Source organism: Dermacentor silvarum, chromosome 5 (assembly GCF_013339745.2).
Source record: "Dermacentor silvarum isolate Dsil-2018 chromosome 5, BIME_Dsil_1.4, whole genome shotgun sequence".
Lineage (NCBI taxonomy): Eukaryota > Metazoa > Arthropoda > Arachnida > Ixodida > Ixodidae > Dermacentor > Dermacentor silvarum.
In genome coordinates this window covers 65,196,937-65,219,510 of record NC_051158.1, presented here as the reverse complement: position 1 = coordinate 65,219,510, position 22,574 = coordinate 65,196,937, and the positions used below count along the sequence as shown (strand labels likewise).

The window sequence follows — 22,574 nt, the reverse complement described above, 5'->3', positions numbered from 1 at the left end:
TGTTCTTAGTACTTTAATAACTCGAAGCAATTAGGCAGGTTTTCTCCATGGGTATTTGCGGGCGACCTTTCCGAGGCATTAGAAAAAATGCAGACGACTTGACAACGCTCCACAAGGCTTTGAAATGTGTCTCTGGAGCACCAAAAAAGGCGCTTGAACTCATGATCAAAATACCTGGCCACAACTCTCTCGTGGTATCTTGGAATGCGATTGCTGTGGACCAGTTTAGCACCAACTTGGCACAACACTGCGTTGACTTCCTCGTTTTCGCTCTCAGACTCTGATTTTCATAACGAGAAAGTTGTTCATTTTGTTGTCCGTGTCAGCAGATGTGTGAGCTCACAGGATAAATAAAACGGCCTTTGGACACCTGTCATTGCTGTCATCCCGCCAGTGCTTACCCACAGCACTATTGTAGACCAGCAGCAGACAACAGGCCTGCACCTTAACATTTGATTGACATTTTAGTGGTGGCAGTGCTGACAGGTTGCATCTTGCATCCTCGCATAAGGTGCTGAGAACTGCACCACATGTCAGTACCACCTGTGCCTTTTCGTTTGTTGGGTTTTTCACCTTTTCTGAAAGGAACAAACCTTCAGTTGAATCAAATAAACCTATTTAACGACAGTGTTGAAACAAAGGAATGGCCCCTCACAAGACACATGTAGAGTGCTGTTTTCGTTGAAGGAGATAAGTGGCATGCAAGAGCACCACTCATCAGTGTATAGATTTAATGAAATGCAAACATTGTGAGACTGCCCAAAGATATATTTTCTTGTCTGGATCAAGCTATAGTCAATTCACAGGTTGCCTGAAAGGTTAGTGGCCCCATGTGGTCATACCTTATGATAATGCGACCCCTGCATTGCTAATGTAAATTCTCATCTTTAGTCATTGTATATTTGAGCCTAGAATGAGCAGGACACATTGTGTGCCTGCCGACGCACAAACTATAGTGACGCACCGTTCCGCGTCCGAAGACTACAGTTTGGGGTCAATGTCACACCCGGCATTATCAAAATCTGATGGAAACCCTGTTGCGCAGCATACGAGGTGTCGTTTCGTATTTTGAGGACATCATCATTGCTGGTGCCTCACCCGAAGAGCTTTCTCGCCGCCTCCGCTATGTCCTCGGTCGATTTCAAGAAGTCTGGCTGAGAGTCAACAAGGACAAATGTAATTTTGGTGTGGATCGCGTGGAATTTCTGGGATTCCTCATCGATTCCGAAGAGGTCCATCCGACGTCGAGTAAGACAGGCACTCATAAACACGCCTCGCCTCACGAACAAAGCCGAACTGCAGGCTTTGTAGCAATTGCTAGAAAGGAAACCCATACAGGTTCCTCGAAAAGAAAGCCTCGCAGTCGAAGAAAAATTCGTCCTGGTCCGGGACTTGAACCCGGGGCCACCGCCTTTCCTGGGCAGCCGCTCTACCATCTGAGCTAACCAGGTGGCTAGCAGATGGCAGGGCAAAGTCGAATTCGACAACTCGAAGCGAAGGCAAGTGTTTAACGTAATAGTTCAGCGGAAACCCACTGAACATGGCCTGTCCAGCTCCATTTTTTTTCCTCTTAACGTCAACTAGAATATCGGCTATCCCCGTTTGCTCTGTGATCCACACCGCTCTTTTCCCGTCTCTGAACATTAGGCCTAGCATTTTTCGTTCCATTGCTCTTTGTGAGGTCATTAACTTGTTCTCGAGCTTCTTTGGTAACCTCCAAGTTTCTGCCCCATATGTTAGCGCCGGTAGAATGCAATGATTGTACACTTTTCTTTTCAATGACAGTGGTAATCTCCCAGTCAGGATTTGGTAATGCCTGCCGTATGCACTCCAACCCAATTTTATTCTGTAAATTTTCTTCTCAGTGTTATAGTATTAGCGGATTATTAATAATGTTCTGTCTAAGGGGGGGAGGGGTGTTATGTTCGCATGCTACAGCCGCTTGCATGCCGTGGCTGTAGTTTATGATGTTGGCAACCTTGCTTGGTTTTGACTATGACGTCGCGAAAGGGAATAAAGAGTGGCCACAGCAAGCGGCTGTGGCCTTTCTCAATTGAGTCGAACTGCATGTCCATACCCAGGAGACTCCCGGATTTGGACCATTTCTTCCGGTTGTACGGTTGACAGGAAAATCTCCCGGAAATTGCTGTTGTGTCCCGTTCCCACGCTTTCCCAAGCAAAATTGGTCGAGGGCCGACCATCAGGTGGTGCTCGGCAGATCGCTGGGAGCCGATCAACTTGGCTTGAAGAGCTTGGGCCGTAAAAAGGCCGACTTATGTTGCCGACCCCTGTCGGCGCTGGCTTGGTCATGGATGCTGGCCCGGATGTGTAGGGCTACATAATGCCGAATACGAAAGTTTTGGCTGGCCAGAAACGTCGGCTTCACGCTGGCCTGACGCTGCTGGCCGATCATAGAAGATGCCCCCGCCCGCCGCCTAGCCAGCGCCAGAATAGAAGTCGCCGCCTAGTCGACGTCGACTTCCTACTTGGGGGAGCGAAAGAATGGAGAAGGAGGTCGCCTCAACCGTCTGTCGCATGTCAGTTCAGGCAGCATTCACGGGGAGGAACCGACAAGAGGCAGGCGCGTAGATGGTGGCATTTCGGGGGAGCTTTTGGCGGGAAGAGACGTTCAGTGGCTGCTTGATCGGTGCAGCTTCGCACGGTTTCTATGGCGCTGCACTTCTTGTTCACGAAAAATGGACATTTCCAGCATGTGGATTTTCACCTCCTACGAACGTCCACATTTAGTCGTAAGTTTCACGTATTATTTATGCTATTAGAGGCTATCTTTTGTAGCGTTAATTTGGAAGGAGAGCGCGTAAGGCTGCGTTTCTTTGTTTCATGAGCTCGTCTGCCCTTTTCGATCTGTTAAAAGCGACATTATAATAGCGCGACCAAATGTCATGTCAAGAGTTCACATGCCAAAGCTCGTCGTGCAAGCCAAGAGACTGGGTGCGTTGTGATATGCATGAAGCACTGATGTGTACATGCAGTACCCGTAACGTATACTGTACAGGCGGTCCCAACTATCTTGCACCAAAATTTTAAAATATGCAAATGCCACGTAGCTGGACAGAACCAAGGTATTATCGTTTGCCATCACTTGCAGATACTCGGATTATTTTTTTGCATTCCGCCTAATTAAATATTTTGTCCTAATTAATTAATCAACTTCTCAAATATTATAGATGAAGGTTGTCAACCAGGAAATTGTAGAGCAACATGAAAAATCCCCGATACAGCTTTCTGTTGCTAAATACGTGTTACATAAAAGTGTTTTTCCGAGTGTGAAAGAAACCTAGCGAATACACGCAAAGTGCCTGAAACGCTGAAGAAATCAAGATCGTCATCATCCTTTGTGTCATTATTATAATTATTAGGCATTTTATTTGCTGTTGGATTCCTCTGGCTAAAGCAAGGAAATTGCATATTATGCAAAGTTCTTGCTTCCCCCCCCCCCTACCCCCCACAAAAATTTTAACCCCCTCCAGGCAGAGATCCTGGTTGCGCTACTGGCCACAAATCACTGATGTCACTTAAGATAAAGATCAATGCCACAAATCTTGCGAAGGTTAGAACAGACTGTGCCGCTAATGCACTGCCACGACGCGGCGTTGCCTCACGGTCTACTAAATTACGCCGCTAGACTTTCGCATAACAGATGCAAACATCGTGATTCAAAAATTCGCGCATTCGGATGTGAAGTGCAACAGAAATTTACATTTCCGCGAACATCCGAAATTAGGCGAATCCGAAGCCAATCCGACGTGCAAGATGGGATACGGCAGACGACGCCGCTGCGGAAAGGCGTGTGGGCTGCCGTAGGGTCTTCGTTAAACTGTTCTGCGCTGGCTTTTTCTCATATCGCCAGCTGCATGGTGCTGTCAGCGCAGCTGGGCGCCTGTCGCCGGTTGAAGCACGTGAGCAGTTCATCACGGCAACGAGCGTACGACGCTGACTTCAGCCCTTGCTCATTAGCGCAGTCGGTTTCGGGGCGAGCTCCGGAGTCTACGACGCCTAGTCAAACGTGATCGCGTCTATATGCCTCGACACACAAATATCGTTTCCTGGTTCGCCGATAGAGCCGTCCGTGTTTCTTCACCGCTGGGAAAGACGCGGGATACCGCGGATCTGTACAGAGCAAGCTTGTGATATTCTTGAAACGGTGAGCCCTGCACTTGAGTTGACAATTGTCTTTTAACGACTGGTAAAACGTCCTGCACTGACCTAGTGCATTGTTCTCACGCCGTTTAACTGGATTTTGCTTCTCAGAATCACGCGCGTGAGTTTGATCGCGGTTTCTGATGTGTGTCAGTAACGTAGGGGTACATTTTCGGACGATCACTTTCGGCGATACTATCGCAGTCGCGTGACGTAGTACACTGCGCGTTGTATGATTCGAGCGGTTTTGCTCAAGCAGCCAATCAGCGGGCGCTGAAAGTGATATCGCCGAAAGTGACCGTCCGAAAATACCTCCTCAGGTTTTGTACTTGCTTACGCGAATATTAGCTCCCTTCCTCGTTTACTCAATTCTTCACTTTTTCTTTTCCTTATTTGGGGCACTTAACACCTGTTCTTCCTCAGGGGCCAACGAGCAAACTCTCATTCAATGTAGAGTTGAATTGATTCATTATTATACCTAATGAGCTTTCCATATCCATGGAGTTGATTGTTTAATTCGTTAGGGGAATTTACTTTCTTAGGCTTAATTGCTAAAAATTTTGCTGATCAATTACATTTGCGTTTGGAGCTTGTTCCGAGCTTCACCTTGGCATTCCCAACATTTTCCATTATTTTTATTATTTGGTTTGAAAACACATATACAGTTGTAAGAGGGGAAAAAAAAAGAAGCAACGTGCAGACTTGCAACTGCCTTCAGGAAGTAAGAGACATAGAAATAGAAGTTATGTGAAGAAAGATACGAAAGAGGAAAGAAAGAACAATATGACATATCTCGAAGACTAAGGTAATAAAAATGAAGCATGGCAGTAGGAGCACAAAAAATCACCGCAGTTCGCTTTATTAAGAGAATGTTAAAAATAAAGAAGTAATGCATGAGGTTATGTCACTGGCAGCGAAATAAAGGAAGAAATGCTACAAAGAGGAAGCCAAGGTATTTTCTACCTGTGTTTGACCAAAAGACCGTGAAGGTGCATTGCACTGTATTTGAGCATTTCAAGGGGTTGAGACACCAAATTTTGAGGGTATAAAAGGCCTGCTGTAGGCTTCCTCTGTATGAAAGGACACTCAACATGAAGTGTTGGACACAGAAAACATTTAAAATATATTTTAATTCGCTTCCAAAGAGTGCCTAAATGCTTGTTCTCGCGATCGAGACCCATCGCTAGCGCGATTAACATCGACGTCGCTGTGTTGGAAGCATAACGCGTTTTAGTGACATCATACCACATTAGAGTGACGTACAATGAGCGGTGACCCACAGCACGGGGCAAGCCTCGAGAGCCTCGAGTCTAGAGTGCAGTATAAGCAGACGCAGTCGGAATTGGAGCTGCCGCAGCTAGCGATGGCAACTGTCGGCGTGGGTTTGTTTGCCTGCGCTGGTACAAAACGTGTGTGCGAGAGCAGACGATGCAGCAGTGCGTGCGTCACAGCCTTGTGGGCCCACGTGACCAAGCTTCCTAGCTAGTGACGTCACTGTCCAACTCGGCGCTGAGAAACCGAAACCGAAAATGGTGCACATAAATAATGTGATATTAAATTATTTACCGAGAATATATGGAACCTTCCAGCGTGTATCATGCTTTCTGGAGCAATAAGAAACGTTTGAAACAAACAACACGCAAGCCACAAATTTGATGTCTCAACCGCTTTAAGGGTTCGTAAAATAACATGAAAAGAAAATGCAGCTGCTCAAGCATTTCATACTGTTAAGCTCCTCTGCTGCAACTGGGAATCAAATGCCACGTCCGTGTCAATTCGAGTGAAATTCTTTCTGTGTAAGTGAAAAGATTTCGGTGTTGTTGTTTACAAATGTTTGAGCCAACCATTAGTAAAACAAGGCTCACTTGTTAACCTTTTTTGCATACAGAAGTGACAAGTTTGTGTAACTTCACTGTGATGCTCGTAGTCATGAATCGTTTCCGGCTGGAGTGTCCAGGCAGTTTCAAGTTTTTTAAAATTTGAACAAGTTTATGTTTTTTTTAACTGGGAACATTCGAACAATTCATGTATTTTCAATACCCAAAATGCCTCATGAATTGTAATTTTTGTTGGGTTGGGGAGGAAACATAAGTCACAATGTAGTAGAGTAATACGTAAAAAGAATGCGTGTGTGATCAGAGGCACAAGAATTTTATTATGAAGAAAGTCAGATGGTGGTACAGGTTGAATAATAAAATGAACTGACAAAAAATAGCTTCAAAGTGTGTGCAGAATATGTAGTACTATAAGCAAGAAAAACAAAATGTATAAATGATCTGTGCATGTGGCAAGCAGAAATGCAAGTGCAACAAGATGAAAATAGATGCTAAAGTAAAATGATGCAGTAAAATAAAAGTGAATAAAAAAAGGGGGGGGGGGGGAGTCGACGATGGTTTTTCAGTTCTCGGTCGGCAGCTGTTTCCAAAAGATATGAAAGATGCGCACTTGTTTGCGAAAGAAAACGAGGAAACATGTTATTTGTGCGTGTACGCTTTGTCCAGGGTTGATACGCTTGTAGTTGCGGGATGCTAGTTTAACAATATTGTTAGGTGGTATGCTAGAATAAAGTTTACGAACTAGACAAAGCTTTTCCCACCTCAGGCAGCTTACTATTTGATTTTCCGTGGCCAACACTGTTGGAGCCGATAAGAGTAGTCCTTAAACAATGCCGACATTGTCTCTTTGAGTACCTTATAGAAATTCGGGCTCAGAGGGGTGGCACTTCAGGCTGCACCTCTGAACGCCTTCGACCAAACCATTAACCTCTGAATAGAGAAGTTTGTTTTTACATGCTTATCTATTAACATCTCAGCATGGCAAGTGCATCTTATACTTGTGCCACATGTCAATGCCGTTAAAGGGAATCTGAAACACTTATAACTAATCATTGAATGGCCTCACTATTAAAGGACTTTGCGTCACAATTTTCCTGCTGCAAACATTTTGCGAATCCTTCAAGTATAAGCAGAGTTATGGGTAGTTATCACACCGATGCACTTATCTCTTTCTCCTTTCACGTCCGCTAGTGCTCTTGAAGCTGGACAGGGGGATGCCAAGGGTGGCAAGGCCCCACCCCAAAGTTGGGCATTTTCGTTGTGTGTTTTTCTTTATGATGCTTCTTCTGGTTGGGGTGTGCACATTGCTCTCTCGTAACGAGACGGGTGCTCGGGCTGCCTCGCCTCACCACGCCCTTGGAGCTGCGTCTTGCAAAGTGGTCGCTGACGACATTGCGAATGAGAGAATAGGCGACTCTCTACTGTGTTTGGCACGAGATTGTAAATTCCTACTGCATGCAGTGATATCTGGATCACACGTTCGCAGGAGCTTAGTCTGCAGTTTGGCAATGTTTTCTTACCAATGTGTTCGAAAAGTGTCTCAGGGCCCCGTTGAGAGTCTAGGACCAGAAGTTTCTCATTGCCGTATCTAAAGTTTAGGATACACGTGCATAGTTTGTAACAAGAAATACAGTGATGATGACAGCTGAAATGAGTGCCGGAAGTATGTTCATCGATCTCAGTGTCGCAAAAGATAATGTTATTAACAAGGCAAAAGTTAAGGCAACGCCACTAAAAGCATTCACCCTGTAATGCCAAAAGTAGGGTATTAAGTGTTACATGCAGGGGATACTGCTGCTGTAGTACTTGCTACCGTTTCCATGTGTCTTGCTTATGCTGCAAAATTAAAGGTTAGAGCACTTCTGACCAAAAAGTGTAAAGGTCTTGTGAGAAACTTCCAGAAATACCCATATAACATACTAGTCTACTAAGTTCCTCAATTAAGATGTTGCAAATCAAAACATCAACAGCAAGCAAATGCACTGTTTTACAGGCTCTTTGACACTTTTCGCTACAGTGTGAGGTCTTTGGTTGCATATTTGTGAATGGATGCTGCATTATAACAAAGCAACTCATTGGTGCGATCTAGTTAGCATAGTGACAAACTCTCTAGCAGGTTGAAATAAATTATATGTATTCTTACATGAGGGTGCTTTCAGTGTCTTTTGTATATTCCTCATTGAATTATGTTTTTAACAGGGCGTGAGGGTCACAGACCAGTAATTTGTCTCTTATGTGAAAGCTAGTGTTGGCAGTCATCCGGTACCAGAGAATTCTTCAATGTCCATGTACAGAGATTTGCCCCTTGGCGGCATTTGTATACCCTCACCCTTCAAATGTGTTTTCAACGGGGCATAGGAGGGTCCTACACCGGATATGTGTCTTTTAGTTGAAGGGGTTCCACCCGTTAGTAGCAGAATTACAAAATGCCCATGTACAGAGCCCCTGTTTATTCTTACCATTGAAATACGTGTTCAGCAGGGCATCAGGGACACACACTGAAAAACAGTAACTTTTCTAGGGTACTACCGGACGGTACCCCGTACCAGCAGAATTTCGAAATGCCCATGTACAGAGATTTGCGTGCACGGTAGTCAAACACCAGCTGCTTGGGTACAAGCCAGAGGCCTCCACTGCGGTGTCTCCCATTGTCCATTGTGTAACTTCATTGTGTAAAATGCAATTGCAGTAGGCAGCTGCAGATCATATACCTGCACATGTGAGTGGTTCATGAAGTTCTTTCATCGTAGCTTTCCCTTTACTACTTAGCCATGGCATATACTAAAAAATAGTGGTACAGTTATCTGTTATATGCGACACACAGTTAGCCGGCTTTGTACATGACTTGCATTCATACCTAGACCTAGGGTTTCAAGTTGATGCTATCTTCTTATATTTCTCAAAAGCTTTCGATCGCGTTCCTCACCATAGACTAATACTGAAGTTAATGAACCTTAGCATACACCCAACTGTTATGGATGGATTGAGGATTTCCTCTCATCCAGAGTGCAATACACATCTGTTAACAACAGAAATTCCTCTTCTACCAAAGTAACCTCCAGTGTTCCGCAGGGCAGCGTTCTTGGTCCTTTACTTTTCTTTATCTAAGTGACATACCTAACTGTGTCTCTTCCCACATCAGACTTTTTGCTGATGATTGCGTAATATATCGATTAATTTCATGTGACAATGACAAAGATATTCTTCAAACCGATCTTAACGCAATTAATACATGGTGTTCAACATGATTGATGACTCTTAATACAGCTAAAACGAAGTTATTGTCATTTACTAGACACAACCACTGTATTTTAACATCCTACATAATAAATAACGACATAATTGAACTTGCAACTTACAACCAAGTACCTTGGTGCTCACTTACAGTCTGATCTAACGTGGCATCATCACATCCGCCTGACATTGCCAACAGCTAACCCCTCATTAGGCCTCCTCAAACGCAACCTTCACCATGCTCCAGCTAAACTACGCAGACTAGCATACATCACATTAATACGCCCAAAAATCGAGTATGCATCAGCTATCTGGGACCTTTGCCAAACCTATATCACCCAAGAAATATAATCGCTACAAAACCGCGCGGTCTGTTTCATTTTTTTTCTTATTATTCACCGTATACTAGTATTTCAGCACTAAAAGTTTGCGCTCAGCTTGACGACTTATCTGATCGCTGCAGAATTGCCTGTGTTTCACGGCTGCACAAACTTTATCATCATCCATACTTTTGCCAGATCTTCAAACCACCGACAGCCTTCTTTCCAAGCACAAACCAAATCTTCAAGATAAAACGCATAACTTGTCGCTGCAGCTCATTGCGCTAACTCCTTCATTCCCCGAACAATAGTTGCATGGAATAACCTGCCATCACTCATTGCTACTCAAACCGATTTTGCAACTTTTCAGGAACTTTTACATAACAGTTATGTGTAAATATTTACCATGTACTATTTTAATGTTTCTTCATATGTTGTTTCATATGTTCACAATACGACGCTCAACAAGTTCACAGCTAAAACCGAGAACATGATCAGGCTCATCAACAGAGTCTTGAATAGTCGTGGAGGCCTTCAGGAAGAAAACCTCCTCAGGTTATTCCACGCAATTGGTATAACTCCGAAAAGAAAAAACTTAACATGCTCATCAGAAAGAGTATCAAAAGAGTACTAGGCATTCCGTTACGGGCGAGCACGGACCTCCTTATGCAACTAGGAGTGCATAACACTTTAGACGAGATAATTGAGGCCCAGGAGTCGGCCCAACTGGCCCATTTATTCTAAGACTTAGAGATTGACTCCAACCAAATAAGCCCATTTATCCTGCACCCCGGCTGGAAAGAAGATCTTGGCGGTTCTTGGGATCAACCCTATACTCATGGAAGAACAGAAATACCAAATCTCGGAAGATTAAAGGAATAATATACGAGTCGCACCGTTTCCCCGTAATGTTCATCCTCAACACAACGTAGGCAGACGCAGGGAAAGAGCCCTCGCCCTCCTCAAGAGCATCAAAGACGATCCCCACTCGGCATGTTTTGTCGACGCAGCCCAATATGGACAGTCGTCTAACTTCGCCACTGCCATCGTTGATCACAACGGACAGATAGTGAATGCAGCTTCCCTGAAGTGCTCAACTCCATCCAGAGCAGACCAGGTCACAATTGCTATGGCACTAATAGATAGCAGCAAAACACAAATCTTCACTGATTCGAGATCGGCGGTCAGGGCTTTCGTTTCAGGGTCCATACTCCCAAGCGCGCGCACTAACCCACCGCGCGGGAGCAAGGGCGAGCTCAGAGCCCGGGGTTCTTGAGTTTCGGGACACTCTCACTACTTTCAACGAAATCACTAAGCACTATCACCTGGGTAGGAGGACTTATTCTCCCCCTCATAGCAAACTGGCTAGACCTCTGTCGTCCACTTTACACATGCTTCAGACTAAGTCCTATCCCAACCTGGCCCTTTTTCATTCGATCACTCCAGGGGCTTTTAGCTCTACTTGCCCCGACTGTGGGGCTGTTAGCAATCTAGAACACATGCTCTGGCGATGCCCCTCGTTACAGGGACCCAATCGCATCACGGAAGAAGAATGGAGCTCTGCCATCCAGAGCTCAGAACTTTCACAACAAACTTGGGCTGTCCAGAGAGCCCACGATGCGGCGGTTAGGCTCGGCCTACCCGTCCCTACGTGGGAGCGGCCTGCAGCTCTGCCCTAGGGTAGGGCTTCTCAGGACCTAGTTAATAAGGTTCTTTGTCTGTCTGTCTGTTCATATGTTGTTTAGTGTATATATTACTTACTTTGATCATTTGTTTTACCGTTTTGCGTGTACATTGTATAGGTGTATTCATGTCTTAATTTTAAGTTGACAACTTACCCAGTTTCCGAGCAAGACCTGGTTTTACTTTTCCTTGTATATTGTATCTATTTAATGCCCTTTATTTGTGTTTTCTCAGTCAATTTTGTATTTTCCCTCTAATTTTCACTTGCCTTATGTATTTTGTATTCTGTTTTATTTGTGTATTTTGCCAGATGTTGTAATTTTGTATAACTTTTTTCTTTTCCGTAACGTGCAAAGCTTGCATTATTTCATGTATCTGTTCCCCCTATGTAATACCCCTTCGGGGGCCTTTAGGGATATTATGAAATAAATAAACAAATGATATATAATATTACTCAAGCATTTTTATTTTCTTTTTGGCTTGCTTCCCTGCTAGCAAGTGCTGTTGAAATTCAGCTGTAGCTGTCTGCCACCAGCTGTAATGTTGCTCTTGTTCTGTAGGCCCTGTGAACAGGTTCTTTTATGTGTTGCCTCAAGAGGCGTCAAGAGTCCTATGATGCATTACGTATTGTTGCATTTTGTTGGTGCAGCCATGAAGTTCAACGGGGCCCCCAAGCGATACGTGCCGCTGCCGCAGAGCCAGAGCGACGACGAAGTCGTGAGGATAGAGGAACGGCAGGCTCAGCGCCGCAACAACGCGGTCACCGCTTCCAGTGTTGCGGCGACGGCAAATGGTCGCTCTGGTGCGGCTCCTGGACCCTCTGCGGGTGCAGCACACATAGCCATGACACGTCTGGAGGCCAAGCATGCTGACGTGAGTGTGTATTTGTGCTATGCGCCAGAGATCCAGGATGTGGCACACTTGACTGGTTTTTTGAGAATGCAGTGGAGGCGCTCAGATGGTCGTGTAAAAACGACAATGAAGCTGTATTGCAGAGACAAATGACTTCAGTATCATTATGTCAGCTTTGTTAACATTGTAGAAGCATGCCTATGATCACAGACAAAGCTTAGCCACCTTGTTAAACTACCTATATTCTACAGCTATGATACAGCTTGAAAAGCTCAATCGTTGAAATACCGCTTGTGAGTTTTAAAAGAACTTGTTCGTAAGATCCTATTCTTGTTTATTGGCCTCAGATTTGAAATATGCATACCTTTCCAGGTGCTGAATAATTCTGCCTGTTGGAAATTAAGACATTTCTTACATCTCCAGTATCATTAACCCTTTCAGGCACTGTGTACACAATTGCATCAACAGCAAAACCATTAATGAAAGTAATGATATTTAAAATGTATCCCATGTATCTTGAGACACTTCTGATTGAGAATGTGCTGCAAGTTCGAATAACGTAATCAAAATGTTTCAGTAAGACGAGTGGGAAGGTAGACGATTGTGTGTTATTGCTCGGTGTGAGTATGTAGTTGTATGTAGCAGGTTTACTTTCATTGTTTTTCAAGTGTTGCACGAGGCATAATTTAGAAGTGTCTGCATAGCTGCTTTTTAAGCCTGCTAGACATGAAATACTTGATGTTCCCATATCTGATGTTCCTGTATGGCGTTTTTGCACGGAGTCCACACACTGTAAAGCTGACAAACCTCGCTAAAGAATTAAAATCTATTAATTTATTGTACAGCTGTACACTTTTTATGATTTTGAAGGTGCAAGAAATGCAGTGAAAGCAAGTTTTCAATCAACAGAATGAATTGACAGCTGAAAGGGTTCTGCAGCGAAAGAGATTATCTCGGACTTTTTGATTAGTTTTGTAGCGTGCAGTAATGTGGGGCAGTATGAGCACTCGGGGAAATACTTTATGTGCAGTTACTTGGAGAACACCCACAACACTCTGCTTCAAACTTAGCAGGCTACACAGCGGAAGCTACGCTAGTACTAGTGTGGTCACAAAAGAACTCGTTGCACGCAATTCGCAGTGCAGCTGTTCTTGATCTGCGATGCTTTCTATGGAAGAACTAATTCGTTTGTTACAACTACAACATTTGGAGTAAGACGTCATCGAATCATGAGTTACTTGCGCACATTTGTGGGTTTAATGTGTGACTTAACTATGTTTTGGTCGCGAGCGTAAACGGTGCACTGTCGCTACCAGGGACAGAAACGTGTCAGTTCACTTGTTCGATGGTAAATGGGCTCATATCTGTAACGTCTTTTGCGAAAGAATTATGTCATATTTCAAAACTACGAGACATTAATTTACACTGAATTACATTACGCATACCTGTGTCTTTCTTTTATATTCGATGCACTACTTTTTGCTTGTGTATGAAAGCAGTGAGAATTGCGTCTTTATCTTTCGTAGCATTGACTGCTGCATATGAAATTGCCATTAATTTACATTAAATTACATGACGCATACCTGTATCTTTGTTTCATATGCGGCGCACTACCTTTTGCTTACATATGCAAGCAGTGAGAAATGCCTTTCTAGTCTTCGTAGCATTGACTGCTGCATATGAAACAGCCACTAGATAAAGCTTGATTAAACTAACAGCGTGAAGGTAGCACTTGTACAAAAGAAAGGAAGGGACTAAAGCATGGCGAAAATCAGTGCTGTGTTTTTATGCCTTTCTTTGTTCTCTCTAACCTGTGTGCTGTTAAATTAAGAATCATTTTGAACAAACTAACCCAAACTGGCACCTTACTCTATAGATCTGTCTGATGTAAATCATTGGGGTCAAAAATAATTGAATTTAATTGAATTGAATTGAAATTTATTCTCCTTGAACAGATACACAAGGAAGGAGTAGCCACAAAAAGCTACTGAAATTAGTAGCTTGACGAGGTGGCTGCCCCTTTACACAGCAGCAGCAGTTATTAAACAATTTTCATACAAATGACTGCTTTTACTCATATGTACAGACCAAGCTTCAATTTTCCAGTTCAAATTCCCAGTTACTTCATGAAAGTTCGACCTGACGAATAAATTTTATGCAATTAAAAATCTTTTTTTTTTGTACAAGTTGACTGTCCATGGCCAGAAAGTTGTAATTTTTTCTTTATGTGGAATGGTGTTTAAGGCTTCGTGGGGTTAAAGACATGAACTTGGCATGCTGGTACTAAGTGCAAAGGTTGCAAGTTTGATTTGCAGTGGTGGCATATTTTTCCAATGGGGAAGAGGAGTTGGACTGGAATGCAAGAAAACACTCATACACCTAATCTTTAGATGCACATTGAAGATACCCAGGTTGTTAAAATTTATCTGGAGCCTCCATTATGGCTTCTCATAGCCCTGTGTTGTTCGGGGATGTTAAACACCTTAAGTCAGTCAGTCATTAAGTGAACAAATCAGTCACTGAGTCAGTGACTTAGTACCATGTGCCATTGGTACATTGGTACTGCTTTTAACAGCGGAACTGTTTAAACCGGGCGTAATGTGTCAACCGCAAACAGAAAATGTGGGCTGATCCTGGCGGAAGTGCAGAAAGGGTCCAAGCGCTATTTCACATACCCCTGTGAACTAGCGAAGCTGAGCCTTGCTAAGTTTAGCTAAGCATAGTTGGGACTACTTAAGCTTTGTCAGTCATCGATAGCCAATCAATAGCTAATCGATAATCAACAAATAATCAATACATTCCGGGATATGCAGGGGATGACTTCGTAGTGCTTAGCCTAGCCCAAATACGGGGCCAATACCTTGTGGTAGCCAATCGATATCCAATCAATAGCTAATCAATAATCGATCAATACTCAATAAATTCCGGAAAATGCTGAGGATGACTTGGTAGTGCTTAGCCTAGCCCAAAAGCCAGGGCTAGCTAGGTGCGCATCAGCTCCGCTGTCTCTTTACATTGCAGTGCAAGCTACATAAATTTTTTTTGAGCGTCAGTGTGACGTCAAGGATTTCAGAGCGTTTTCACATGCGATTTTGGCACCGCATTGCGGTAAAAAGTTATTGAAACTTGCCAAGTTCAGTCATTTGTTTGTTTAGGACCGAGTTTAGTCCATGTTTACTGATAAAAAATTGAGTAGGCCCAAGCAGATGCCGTCCTTGGTGCCGTGGCGAGGCGGGCGGTGGAGAAACTTCAAGGCGGTGTCACCACCTGGATTTTTTGTTTCTTGCATGTTTTCTGGCTTAACGATTCGTAACGAGCGAGGCGTAAGAATGACTGCTTTGCTATTGTAGGCGATTAATATGTTATTACTAATTCAACTCACCTTACATTGCTCTTTAGTGTCCCTCAAAGGCACACTTATTGGAAACAGGTTGTAGCTTTGAGGCTTTAATCCAGGTTATGTACGGTGTAGCCCTAAAGAATGGCTGGCACATAGAAAAGATGCAATTTAATGCAACATAATGCGAGAGTGCAACAGCAGTGCAAAACAGTTTCACATGAATTCTTCTTTCTTTTGCTTCTTTTTTTTAGTATGGCAAACCCACGTTGTAACGAAGTCATCAAGACCAGAAATTGATTTTGTTATTAAGTGGCACAGGAGCTAAAGAAGAGTATTAGTAACGTCAGAACATGAAAAATGTCTAATAAAGTGATATTTTGAATAAAGTGGTTTCATTAAAAACGTTTTACTGTACCTCCATGGGTAGACTGCATCTGATGTCTTGCCCCCCTTCCTCAGTTCTACATCTTCCTGTGGGGGCCTGTCCCTTGCTGCGCATGTGCAGGCAGCCGGAGTCCCCGACTGGAGCAGCGAAGGGACGGCGCCACTGTCGGCGTGGCGCAAGTGCTGCCTGGCACTGAGCCTGGCATGCAGCGCCCTCTTCGTGCTTGGGCTCGGCTGGCTGCTGCCGTGCCGCTACGGCAGCCTGCAGCCGCTCGAGAGCGTGCCCAGCGTGCTGCAGCAGTGGACGCACCTCTACCAGGGGGTCGGTGAGTGCCATGGCTTCGTGCTCGATTTAGCTCACTTCTCTCCGACTTCCAGCTTTGAAGGCACCTCTGAAAAGGCAGTGGAGCGGGGCTGATTATGTCATCGAGGTGGATGAGGCCGTCAATAACGGGAGACCAGGCGTTCAGCCGATTGGCATTCTGTTCACCGATGAGCTGTGGGCACATTCTTTCAGGCATGTGCCGTCCTCGGAGTCCTTTTCTCATCGTCGTTGCATGTAGCAAACAATGCTGTTTGAAAAATGTGCTTGAACACCCTCAGTGAGAAAATTAGGGGAAACGTGTGCAACCATCAGCCGCTGCACGTCGTCATGACGGCAAGCTTCTGCCTAGTACGGATTAACTATTGTCACCTCATTGCCAATTTATGATTCCCTCGTGCAGTGTGGTACAGTTTGGTTAGCGCATCTCAAAAGCCAATTTTCAGCTTAGCAACGCACTCAGCTTTAACCAGCACGGTCGTGGTTTGGTTTGCATGTGTGTTGCACCATTCCTGCCGACTTCTGCTGTTTGTGATGAACGTGACCGCCACCGCTATTTTCGTGCTGTAACCTGTGACTGTGCTGAACTTGGCATATCTCTCTTGAAGTGACTTTATTTAAAGATGATCTGATTAATTATTTGTTGTGCTCTCAAGGAATTGAGACTTCTTGTCATAGTTATTGGGTCTGCAGCTATGTATCAGAGGAAGAAAAATAAAGAAATTGTATTGGGCACTCCCGTAAGAGGTGTGGGGCTATTTAGTAGAAGGCTATTTCGTATTTTCTATGGCAGCAGAGCTGGCTGTAATGTTGTGGCACCAGCTGTGAGAAAGGAGCTCTGATAAAGGGTACCATGCAACCACAAATCACAAGGTTGGCACACATGCTATGGATGACAATATTGAAAACCAAGAGAAGACTGCAGAACAGTTACTGTTGTGACAAAGAACGTTGCTTGTATCTCAACACAGCGCTGACGTCCAATGTGGAGGCCTCGTTCGAGGACGATGTCGAGCAAGAGTGCACGGTGCACCTGGGGTTCCGGCAGTACTCTGAGCACAACGAAACGTCCACAGTTGGCGTGATGGCTCTGAACGGTATGACCGGGGCGACCATGTGGAAGCGGGAGCTGTACGCGGCTGCAGTGCGTCAGCAGTGCCTCCCAGACGTCTGCTTCGTGCTGGGCGACGGCTCCAACTCGCTTCTCGCTGCTGTCAACAAGTCCAACGGTCAGTATGGGCCGAGTGTAATTTTAGTGCTACAGCCAAACAGTAGTTTAATGAAACTGCATTTGATTCAAGAACGCCTTCGTTGTGTCCAGTATTCATTATAAGCACAAACACTTATAAAAATAATCCTGATTGGGTCTGTGCGGAATAAACACAAGCGGGACACCTTTGACAGGTCAGCAAGGGGCTCTCATGCTAATTTTGATGGCCTTTCAGCTACTGGCCGAGCTGTTACACAACAACGGAACATTAAGTTGCATGCACAAGTTTTGCACCATTGCTCATATGCAACCATGCGTTTGGTGCAATCACAAGAGATTGGCACATTGGCTTGCCAGCCATTGTTCAAAACTCCCACCTGCATTCAGAATGGGCCGTTTGATATTGCCTGCACTGAGTTATTTGACATTTTTGTTACCAGAGGACGTATTTTAAGCCACGTGCAAACAAAAATGTATTCTCTGCTTCCATGTTGAATCACACATTTTTGTTTTCATTGTAGCTGGATAACATCCAATAAAGCAAAGCGCGGGCAACCAAATTTTACATTTATGTACTTTGTTAAGTCCAGTGATTTCTTTTGCTCAAAAGAGTTGCCATTTGTCATCGTAAATGACTTAAAGAAAGATGACAGAAATAATGAAACACAAAGAAAGAGGGAGGAAACAATCGCTGCAACTATTCCGCCTTGTTGTTCAACATGGAATTAAACGAAAAGAAATGTTACAATGAGATCCAGGAACACATGTGCATGAAACGTTCAATGTATAGTTACATAGTATACCTATGGTAGAACTTTTCATGACAACTTCAATGCGCAGTAATGGTGAAATATAACTTATACCGTATTTACTAGCATAATGAACACATATTTTCCCTAAAAATATGCGCAAAGTTGAGGGATGCGTTCATTATGCGGGGTAAAATTTTGAGATGTTTTTTTCCGCGGCCACCTTTAAAAAGTTTGCAGTTTCGCCCGAAAGGTGAGCCATCAATTGTGATAGCAAATGCATGGACAGCTACACGAAGTAAAGATAGTAGTTTTATCGGACGTATAAACTTGCAAACATTTGCTAACTATGCAAATTAACAAGCATAGTGTCAGCGCACACCGGCAAACACGAACACATCACACTCGATGACCGCAGACACTTGCTGCCAAAATGTTGCCCTGAGGAAGCGCAGCAGCAACAGCGAGCGAAGTGACCTTCCCACTGTGTATCGCTTCAACACAAACTGAGCGGGGAGAACGGAGCATGTGCAAAGGTATAAGCCGTCATCGCGCCTAGACTCGGCCCCCGACACAGATCGCTTTCAAGATAAGGCACGCGCGGCCGTGCTGCACCACCCCCCTCCCTCCAGCGCCATGCGCGTGAGGGAATATGGCGCGTTTCCTCTCCGCTTTCCCCCCTCGAACACGGGAGATTAAGGCGTGATCATCGGCGCTGACAGCAAAGATGCGCCTGGAGTGTCCCCATAATTCCTATCGCAATAAAAGTAGGAGACGCTCGGTACGATTCGGTGTCTGATTTGGCGTCCAATACCGTGGTACCCGCTGGATGCCATATCGGACGCCAAATCGTAACGTGTCTCTCATACTTCATGGCAGCAAGTTCAGGGTGCATTCATTATGCGAGGAAAAGAAGAAACACATTTCTTGATTGGAAAAGTAGGGGGGTGTTCATCACGCGAGTGTGTTCATTATGCGAGTAAATATGGTATTTTACCGTTACCACGCAGTTGCCATGAAGAGTGGGGCCTACATGTTGAGCTGTCCATCAATGGGTAAAGAAAGTGATTGCTTTCAAGGGAATCTGCAGAGAGAAAGCTGTTTGTTGCATGTGAACTATTGCAAGAAATTTAAGGATATTGGACTTCAAGCTGACGCTTGTCAGAGGCAGGCCTGCAAGCTGTTGCAGGCCACAAAATCTAGAGGAAGCAGCAGTCTGCAAACAGAGCATAGGAGCTCAGAAAGATGGGGTTGGGCAAGTCAGCTGTGGACAAGAAAAATGGCATGTTTCCATTGAAGAGACTTGTAACATTGACTCATTACACTGGATCAGTGGCTATGGCATTGTGCAGCCAAGCACGAGTTTATGGGTTAGAACGCCATGTGGTCAAAGTGAATCCTGAGCTGTCCACCACGGCATCCCTCATAACTTGCCGTTAATTGACGGCAAGTTATGAGGGAGGCCGTTGCTCGACGACCCCAGTGTTTGTTTTTTTTAATCACCTGTTGCAGCTAGTGTCTGACCCTTACAGTAGTGGTGTAGCACTAAGTCAATGATGATAAGTGAAAAGAATGGAAAATTGAATGGATTGTGAAAAAATGCAGTCCCAGGTGTTTCTCTGGGTTGCAAGCCTCTTAGTCAACCAAATTTGTGGTATTATTATTATTTGATTTGTACACATATACACACAAGGACACAAATGGATTAAGGAGGGAGCAAGGTGACAACTGCCACCGAGAGGGGCACAACGCCTGCCTACTCCTATAGGAGGAGGGAATAGAGGAAATGAAAATATGAGAAAAGAAAAGAGGAAATAAAGAAATGACGGAGACACGGACAGAACAAATAATAAAAAAAAAGTAAAAAGAAACCAAAATACAAATAATGTCTATAAACGGGAGGCCAAGTCAGTGTCCTTCAGAAAACTTGGCAAGGCTCGATGGGCCTGGTCACGTCTTGCAGCGCTCCCCTTTGGAAAAAGACAATCGTCAAGGGTCGCACATTGCAGCCCCATAAGTCTATACTCCTTAATTAGTAATGCGCGCTGCGCAACGAATGCGGGACACTCTAAAACTAGATGTTCAAGTGTCTCACAGGAGCCACAAAACGTACACGATGGGCTGTCCACACGTCCTTGTCGGTATAGGCGTTCGCGCACCAACACAGACCCAACCCTTAACTTGTATAACAGTGCTCTAGCACGATGGGGCAAGCCTCGACCACGAACGCGGGGAGGGAACGATCCGTCTGCAACACGCCGGTCTGGGTGCTGCTTTAGGAGGTGTCGGCGTATAAGAAGACGGGCGTTTTCAAACGTGCACGAAATGTCAGGGCAGTCACATTCATGGTGGGCACAGCTTGAAGCGAGGCGATCAGCCTCTTCATTTCCAGCGATGCCCACGTGCGAGGGTACCCACTGGGCAATGAGGGACACTCCACAGGAAGTAATTTTGCCCGAAGTTTCTTGGATACTGCACAACAATGGGCTATCGGCATCTTGTCTAAGTCTGCTGAGGGCAGCACGGGAGTCTGTAAGAATGACGACCTTCAAGGCGTTTAATTCTTCGTGTACGTATTTCAGAGCAACATCAATCGCTGCTAGTTCTGCAGTTGTTGATGAGGTTGGATGTAGTATTCTGAATACCCGTCTGATGCCAGTCGAAGGGCAGAAGAAAGCTGCAGAAGCGCCTTGCGCGTCGCAGTGTACAGATGCGTCCGTGAATATTTCAATATAACCTTCAAATTTTTCAAATAGGTGGGACTGGGCCAATTGAAATAGTGCCGGAATAGGCTGACTAGATTTTTTGTGTATTTCAGGAATTGTCAGATAAATGGGGAAGGAGCATTTGTTGCGCTTCTTCGGAGTAGTGAAAGAAGTAGTGTCTCGTGAACTGTGTGTAATGTCCACAAACAATGCCGCCATTTTCCCCATCCGAGAGAAAGGGCGCTGAAGCAGCCGATTAATCAGTGCTTGGCCGTCTGATGCTCGGTGCAAACGTTCGATATGGTGTAGCGCTTCTCTGGTCTGCTTGCAAGCTCAGGGGCAACTGGTGCGCTTTCCGTGAGTAGTGGAACAGATTGGGCCTCACGAGGTAAGCCAAGCATGACTCGGAGGGCAACACGATGGTCCCGTTCCAACTCAGACATCACATTTGGCGGCACGTTCAAGACTGGCAAGGCATACATCACGTCAGAGAGGACAGACGATTGGTATACCTGAAGTGCTGTCGTCTGGTCGCAGCCAGCGCCCCTAGCAGTCAAGGCGGCCACATTTGTGGTATGGATACACGAAACATACAAAGGCAATGTAGCGTAGACGCCATTAGGTCTGCTGTGCCTCTGTTGCATTGTCTCCATTTGTCCTCTGAATTTTTGGGGACGCTTGACTCTCTCGTGTCCTCTGACGTTGCTTTCCCCATATGGGCGCTCGCATCTCCTGGAATCTGGCTTTACCACTTAGCACATGTGTGGCGCCTGTAGTCGGTAGTTGCGCAGTAGTGCAAGAAATGGCATGAGTTTTCCACTGCTACCTCTACCTGATGGCTGGGATACTTGGCTGCAAGAGAAACTCGCCTCCTCCTATTGGGCTGTGGGAACATGGCGCGCGACGAACTGCGCGCACACTCAACAGGGTGCCTTGCAGGCACGCCTCGCAAACACCTTCGTGTTCACTCGTATGCGCTAACTAGCTTGCCTATTTTATAGAAGGTGCAATGAATGCCCTTTGGTTTGTTTCCACTACTGTCTCCTTTATCCCAAGGGCACACTTGAGACCCCACAGCTTGTGCTCCTTTGTATGAACTACCAGCTGTCCTGGGAGTTAATCCAGGTTAGGTCAGCAAAACGGTGTGGAGCCTAGAAGTAAATCAGCACAATTGTTAAACAAGGTTGACATTTGGCCGAGGTTGTGTGGATATGTTATAGATTGAGGGTGGTGTAGCAGACGAAGAAAGAAGACCCCACAGGCGCTTACTCGCACTTGAAGTTTTATTTGAAAGAACAACTGTCATAAATGACTACTTGCGCACATACATGCGTCCTCTGTATGCATTCTGTATGCTCAACGGAGACAAACAACTTTTGTGATACTATCAGGGTTGGTTTGGGCAGGGAGGATTAGACCTCCTCCCTCCGACATCGGTGCACCACTGTCTTAACATGCATGTTTTTTTTTATGACAGGGGTGGTGCTCTGGTATGCACATGACCATGGAAGCGGTGGGCAGCTTGGTGGCAGTACCTTGCAGTCTGTCTCGGACTTTCATGTGGTGCCGGACTGCAATGAGGATGGCCTGCCAGACCTCGTTATCTCTACGCAGGTGAGTCTGCCATGCAGCTATCTATGTGGCTATGCTTTTATTTGCTTGCAACATGCAGCTACTCTCAGTTCAGCTTCTCTAATGCTAGTGGTGGCTGTGTAATTCGATTCAGGTGTTGAGCAAAGGAACATGCAACAGATTTTACTATAAAGGATAAATAAAGTT

The 22,574-nt window shown here is 45.0% G+C and overlaps 1 protein-coding gene across 2 annotated transcripts in view; it reads left to right on the top strand.

The window, feature by feature from the left end:
- The first annotated feature begins 3,764 nt into the window (after positions 1-3,764).
- Positions 3,765-22,574, top strand: part of LOC119453423 (uncharacterized) — a 43,534-nt gene continuing 24,724 nt past the window's right edge. For both annotated transcript variants that reach the window (XR_007467144.1, XM_037715452.2), the window contains exons 1-5: positions 3,765-4,165; positions 11,883-12,106; positions 15,931-16,135; positions 17,103-17,360; positions 22,273-22,409. Coding sequence is in view for 1 of the 2 variants with exons in the window: in XM_037715452.2 (XP_037571380.1) it covers positions 11,885-12,106; positions 15,931-16,135; positions 17,103-17,360; positions 22,273-22,409 (822 nt within the window). In the remaining variant the exon portion in view is untranslated. The remainder of the gene's footprint in view (positions 4,166-11,882; positions 12,107-15,930; positions 16,136-17,102; positions 17,361-22,272; positions 22,410-22,574) is intronic.